The 7,165-nt window shown below is 36.0% G+C and overlaps 1 protein-coding gene across 1 annotated transcript; it reads right to left on the bottom strand.

Annotated features, from left to right (window-relative positions):
• Positions 1 to 674: 674 nt before the first annotated feature.
• On the bottom strand, positions 675 to 4,668 carry LOC107728439 (actin-related protein 2/3 complex subunit 5-like protein). Its single transcript, XM_016538601.1, has 4 exons — positions 4,287 to 4,668; positions 2,591 to 2,663; positions 1,347 to 1,523; positions 675 to 1,266 (listed from the first exon to the last, which is right to left on the bottom strand). The coding sequence occupies exons 1-4, from the start codon at positions 4,424 to 4,426 to the stop codon at positions 1,204 to 1,206; spliced, it is 453 nt and encodes a 150-aa protein (XP_016394087.1). The 5' UTR covers positions 4,427 to 4,668; the 3' UTR covers positions 675 to 1,203.
• Between the last annotated feature and the right edge of the window lie 2,497 nt (positions 4,669 to 7,165).

Raw genomic sequence — 7,165 nt, 5'->3', positions numbered from 1 at the left:
ACTTTAATATATGACTGAATTTAAGACTTCCTAAACCTATTTAAGGCCTTAATTTTTTGAAAGGTTGAACTGCAAGACATTTCAAGACCCACAGAAGTGTATAGTGTACAGGGTGTATGTGCTGGTAACTAGTAAGTTTTAACTTTGACATAACTCAATCCGCACCATATATAGGGTATGTGAATGACGCCTCAAATCATGTTTTCTGAGGAATGTATAATATTACTATCCCAAATAACTGGACACAGCAAAATAGGTTAAATGATCCCATTGATGTTTGACTTGAGCCCAGGGACCACAATTTCAAAGAGACTTTATCAGGCAAACCTGGAAGACCTTATACAAATACAACTGCAGTGTTACTTGTTTTAAAACTCCAAAATAAAGAACCAGACTTGACTTAAATGCATATTAGAACATAATTTCAGATTTTGTTTAAAATTCTAATAAAGCCTAACGTGTCTATAAGAAGTCATTGATATACTATTCATTTTTAGACTTTCTGTTTTCATTTAAGTTGTAGTAATGTTGTGTTTTTGTCTTTTGTTTTATTTTTTGTTATTTTAGTGCATCAAGTTAAAGGAAATGAAAATGAGAAATGATAATCAATTAGCTGAAATAAAAAGTTTAGATTTTTTTTTGAACTAGTCAGTTAAAGAAAAGAAATACACTCTTAATGTTCTTTATTGCACCAGGCACTTCACAATAACCCTCCCGACCCGACCCCACACTACGATTTGAACCATAAATCCACCACCTAAATACTATATATTAAACATCATCCTCTTTCTGTACAATAAGAAAAATTTTAAACCGGAACTAAAGAAATGAGAACTACACATCCGAGAGTGCCAACTAAGTAAAACAGGCAAATACAACTTTCATATTCGTCACAGTATTTCATTCCCTGAAACTGCAGCTCAGGGCTCAGACAGCAAAGTCTGGTCACGAGACTCCTCGTCTTTCCGTCGCACAACCGTTCACCTTCATTAGTCGAGAATCGTGACTTCCGTAACAACATATTGATGCATCAATAACTTACATTAAATATCATACAATATCTCTGTTTTTGAGTGAAATAATCGGTTGAGCATGAGTGGTTTTCCCTCGGATAAGGCTGAGCTGTGAGAGAGGAAGTTGTCCTTGTCTAGGAAAGAGAAACAAATCCCGTGGCTGCTTATCTCTCTGTTTTCTTGCGGCTCCTCAGACAGATTTTCTCGCAGTCAGCACTCGTACGATGGACCCCAGACCCCCCACAGCGAAAGCCTGAGTGAGAAGACAATAATAGACGTGTGAGATGAAAAACAGACGCCAAAGACATCGAGTCTCTTTATTCCAAGACCGACCTTTTCGTGCCACTGGAGCAGGATGGCGCTGCTGTTGTCTGAGGGCTTCTCGAAGCCTCTGTAGATGTACTTCATCAGCAGGTCCACTCTGTTCCTGTCCAGAGACTTCACGGCCAGCTCGATATCGCTGCTCTTGAATGCAGTCAGCACTCGTAACACCACCGCCTGTGCACGCTCCTGAGAGAGGAGGTGGAGGGAGCGCAACAAACAAGTGTAGGTGGAGGAAAAGACAAACATGTCTATACCTACTCGATGGACTGTTTAAATGCATAATAACTAGTGATGCACCAAAATACATTTTATACAAAACACCGAAATTAAGTTATGTTAATGTACTCATATATTTATATAATAATACTTCGAATGAAATAATGTTTAGAAATTGGCCCTATTCACTTCCATTGACAACATGGATCAAAAGGAGGGACAAGCGGAAGTTCTTTTTGTGGTAATCAACATTTTGCAATGAACCCGTAATATTCCCTTAAAACATTCGGAGCTAGGGCTGCACGATAAATCGAAATGGAATCGAGATCGCGATTCGACAGAAGCTGCGATTGTCATGCGTATCTTTCAGTGAAGCACGGTTCTGTGATCAGCAGTAAATCTCCATCCAAAGGCCAGAGGGCGCTCTCGTGCTGAAACTCCAAATACGCCTCGCAGAAGAAACCCAGAAAATGCCTATCGCTGCAGCTGAATAAACAGAAGATTCAACTGCTTTCATTGATTCAACGTGACTAATAAACACACGACTACGGCAATATACGGTTTATCTGAGTTCTTATTAATATAAAGTATATTTATAATGCAATGCCTTTATTACTGCTTAAATACTGTTTTGAAACATTGAAATATGTTGCGTGCCTTATTTTGTGTAAGAAGCCACATCATCTCACAGAAGGATTTATTTCAAACACGTAACTTGCGTAACTTGTCAGTGAACTACGGCTCTGTGTAGTAAATGCTGCTCCATCTGATAGCACCTGATGATGATTGACTGGTGATTACAGAACCGGCATTACTATCAAAATGCGCATGACAATCGCATTCGATTAATCGTTGCAGCCCTACTCGGAGCGTTGAATTTCACACCCTCAAGGCAAGGCAAATCAACAACACATTCCAGACACACAATGAGATTTCTGTGACAACCTGTTCTGCACAAATAGGGCCCCTAATAACAGTGTTGTTGAACATCTGAAAGCAATACATCAACCTGTCTGAGCAACAGAATTGTCTCTTACTTTCACTGCTGGATTCTTGGAGTTGATTGGTGGATTCCTCAAGGCGATGTGAAATGCTGCCATCATGTCCCCTGTGCATCACAGTTAGTTAAGGAAAGCTGAGCAACCAGCCAGTCGCTCCCAAAAACCCTGAAGAGCATTCTTTAGATGTGGAGAGCATCTTAACATTTTGGTAAGTATTAGAAAAGTTTACAGAGAAGCTGGTGTTAAGTAGTACATATCTGGCGTTTGTCTCACTGGCTGTTTACGTATTTACATTTTTCAGTGTTATATGCAGAGAGACAACTAAAAATAAACCATTTATAGGTTGGTTTCTTTAAAAAGTGTAAACTGTTTCTCTTGTCGCATATTAAAAAACATTGCCAGTCATCCTGAACAGCCCAAAACAGCAACACTTAATTTGAAGTGGGACTATGTTTCCTGTCCGACCAATGGAAGATGAGGAGGGAGTGTTCAAGAAACCAGTTTGAAAACAATCATTATTACACACTCAACTACTCAACATTTTAAAGATCGGAGTCTTACTATTCACTACCTTTATGCACAAAGTCATCGCAAAATCATCCTCCTTTAAAGAAACCAATAATGACCAAAAGAAAATGCAAAACCTGATGTCAAGACAAACATCTAAACAGTATCTAAACAATATGCTGAAGACACAAACATGCAATTCACGTCTTTATCATATTAGTGGAGATGTCAGAGTCAGTCCTCTTTAAAGCTCCTACAGTCTAAAAATGTGCCTCTGAGCACCAAAAATGGATAATTCCAGTCACAACCGCTGATGAGAGGGGGGAAGGGGGAGTTTTTTCTTCTAAACAAAATAATTGTTTACTTTCGGATTTGGCAACTCTGGTGTGTCACTTTAAAACACAACCAAAGACTATATATATATCACAGGTCAAAACTGCATGACCCTGTCATATTCAAGGTTATTCAGAGGTTATTTAAAGGTTGCAATTATAAAAAAACAAAAACTAAAATGAAACTAAAATTTCAGTGGCACCAAAAGTAAAGAAATTATTTTAAAAAAGGGAATTAAAATAATTACTTATTCTCAGTCGGTGTGTTAACGTAACAGCCCTTTAAGGATATTAAATCAAAATTTACAACATAAAATAACTTAGAATTGATCTATAACAGCTAAAAGCTGAAGCTAACTAAACTGAAGCCAGAAAAAAAAATGAGAAAAAATAATGAGAGCGACAACTAAAACTACTGTACAGAACAATAAAACAGAAATAAAATAGCATAAATAAATAAAACCCAACCTATAAAATATTAAGACATAATATTAAATTACTAGAACAGAAAGTAACCAGTTCCACCAATAACTCCACTAAATAATTGTTAACGTTACTTTAAATACAAAAACATTAATAATTCGGAATAAAGCTAAAGTTGCCCCACATCACACACTCACTGTGCAACTATTTGACAGGTTCACTCTTATCGACGTCCACTCTATGCCTATGAACTGTCTATCTAGACACCGGACAGTATTTCTGGACATCACAGGGGCGCTGATGCCTCGGTAGGGGTATGGGTTTGAGACACAACCTGTGCATAAATAATGTATGAGGTACATCTGAACTAGGACAAGGTTGCTGACCTTAAGAGAGACGAACTTACTCCTGGCACGTTTAAGAGAGATGATATATAATCGATCATGGTCTGACTCTGATCTGAAGGATATTGCCTGATAAGATCGTCCACCTCGCAGGCGTCCGGTCCCTGCTGCTCGGCCGCCTCGTCCTGCTCGTCCACGAATTTATTCTCGTCGTATTCGTCGATGTCGACTCCCCGGAATCGTGAGGACAGGGTGTTTTTCGCCATGAGGAGGAGCAGCTTCAGTCAATCATGCGAGTCCGGGAATGTGCGGTAACGGGACCGATGCGAGTGTGTCAGCGCCGTTACTGCGTTCATCTGTCAGCAGGACGCTGCGGCTGTTCCCTCTCCCCCAGCGACAGCATCTCCACACATTCCTGCAGAGCGCACAAAAATCCCGACGGGAACGGAAACGGAATTACACACCATGGTTACGCTGTCACACGGTGTTTCCGTTTCCTGTGATGCAACGAAGGAGCCTGCAGCTTATAAATTAAGGTATGGATAAAAAGAAAAAACAACAACAACAAGGGTTACATTTCTGAAACTGTATGACAATCTGAATTAATTTGATTCACTAAATTAACTTCTTATTTAACTTTGTTTCTTATTTTACTGTATTTTCATATTTATTTTGAAAGAAAAGAAAAGAAAAGAAAAAGAAAGGTATGCATATTATGGACTATAACATAAAGAATACCGAGAGAAATTTGTATTCGTAATATACAATAGACACTGTTTTCGTTCATTCATTTATGTATTTATTAATTTATTTATTTATTTACAATAATATTATCATCATAATAATACATGCTCTAATATCCTTTTTTCATTATATGTAAATAGAACTTCTCTAATAATATTAGTAACTATATGCATTTGATACACTTTTTAAATTTATTGATTGATTTATTTGATCATAATCAAAATGCATAATTAATATCCTTTTTGTTTTCATTTTACGTATCTAAATTTTCTCTAATAATATTCATGTACAATATTTTTGCTCTATCCAGTGGTCACTGAAATATATGATTACATTTTAATATAGTCCTTTTTATCAATAATACTAATCTTCATAATACATGCTCTAATATCTTTTTGTTTTCGTTGTACATATACATAATTCTAATAATATTAATAACTGGGCAATATGCTTTTTTTTTATTTAATTGCCATTGAAATATATATGGTGTCTTCCAGTTGCAAACCACGTTAATTTTTATTTTTATTTATTTTTTTGTTATTAACATATTATATTTGACGTGCTTATCTGTTGTTTTCCAAGCTGTTTGGAAATGTAAACTGTTATAAACTGCTAAGTCTGGAGAATTTGTGACAAATACCATTGAAATAATAAAATACATTTAAGATTTAACATGGTATATCTTAAAGCTTACCAGGCAGTTGGAGAAACGGTAAGAAAGCTAGACTAAACATTGCTTTGAATTACAGTTTCTCAAGGAAGCTTTTCTTACCTACCGGGCCAACAGCAGCAAATGACCACTAGAGGACAGCAGATGCTTTCATATTAATGTTTTACAGTCTACTACTGTGTATTACATTACAGATGGATCATAAATCAAACCTTGAACAATTTTGTTTTATTTGTTTTCAAAATGTTCAAAACCTTTTCTTCTTTTTATGCTGTTTGACATTGTAAGACATGCAGCTTGATGACGCCATTCATTGCCTCATAATAAATAATTGGATTCATTAAAACACAAACTTAAAACAAGCAAATAAACTAATTTGTCAAGCAAATAGAATCTAAAAAAGATGCTTAGCTGACATTTTACTTTCATGAAATAGCATGCAGATCACTGGGAGCGTCTGACCCGGTCTGTTCCCATACCATCCATTCATTTTCATGACATCAATGCAATTACTTTCAGTGTTTTTTTTACTTCTACATGTATGTTTTGCTTCTGTTTTTTATTGTTTCTTGTGCCTTGCAGCAAAGTAATGTGTATGCACAGGCTTTATCAATACCCAGCTAACTTCCTCTCTCTCATTTTCTGAGGGCAATGCAAATATTTACTCTGAACTGGAAGGGAATTCTGGGAGACAGAGACCTCTGGGTATTTACACACAACCCTGCTGCTTTATAGTGTTCATTTAATCAGATCATCTACGGCATCGATAAGAGTCGTCTCAAGTTACACTCTTTGAACATGTTCAGAATCTGAATAATTCATTCAACATATAGCAGACTAAAAAAGAATGACTGTGATTTAGAGAAGAAATGCTGTTCTTTTGAACATTCTATTCATCCAAAAATCCTGAAAAAAGTATTGGTTTCCACCAAAAAATATTAAGCAACACAACCGTTTTTAACATTGATAATAATAAGATGTTTTATGATAAAGTGTTTCTTAAGCAGCAAATCAGCATATAAAAATGATTTTTGAAGGATCAAGACTGGAGTAATGATGCTGAAAATACAGCTTTGCATCACAGGAATAAATTACATTTTAAAATATATTTAAATAGAAAATTCTTATTTTACATTATAATAATATTTCACAACATTACAGTTTTTGCTGTATTTTGCTCAAATAAATGCAGCCTTGCTGAGCATAAGATACTGACCGACCCAAAACTTTTGAACAGTGCATATTGATATATTATAAGGATGTGTTCACAAAACAACTTGTGAAACTAATATCAAACTATCAGTAACTGACCTTTTAGTGTGCACCATGCATCACTTAAATGTACCATTTTAGTTTCAAAATCAACAGCTGTAGAGGCATTTTTCTTTTTGGCCTTCAAAAGGCTTATGTAACGTCATTCCCCAGTGCTGAAAGACAGTCACCAGACATGATTTTTGGATGGAGTTACATATTTTAGACGATGTACTAGTTTTATATCAAGTCAGAGAGAGAAAAAAACACCAAAACCTGCAGGGATTTAATTTTCAATGAATTATAATAACCTGTGTCAATACAGCTAAAGCGCCTTTCA

This window comes from Sinocyclocheilus rhinocerous, unplaced genomic scaffold (assembly GCF_001515625.1).
Source record: "Sinocyclocheilus rhinocerous isolate Xijiao unplaced genomic scaffold, SAMN03320098_v1.1 scaffold787, whole genome shotgun sequence".
Classification (NCBI taxonomy): Eukaryota; Metazoa; Chordata; class Actinopteri; order Cypriniformes; family Cyprinidae; genus Sinocyclocheilus; species Sinocyclocheilus rhinocerous.
The sequence above is the reverse complement of the archived record's forward strand: the minus strand, read 5'-3'. Positions and strand labels throughout refer to the sequence as shown.

Coding starts and splice junctions, on each gene's coding strand:
- LOC107728439 (XM_016538601.1), bottom strand. CDS start 4,426: ATGGCGAAAAACACCCTGTCCTCACGATTCCGGGGAGTCGACATCGAC. Junction 2,664..4,286: donor GTGGACGATCTTATCAGGCA/ATATCCTTCAGA, acceptor ACTGTGATGCAC/AGGGGACATGATGGCAGCAT. Junction 1,524..2,590: donor CCAAGAATCCAGCAGTGAAA/GTAAGAGACAAT, acceptor CTCCTCTCTCAG/GAGCGTGCACAGGCGGTGGT.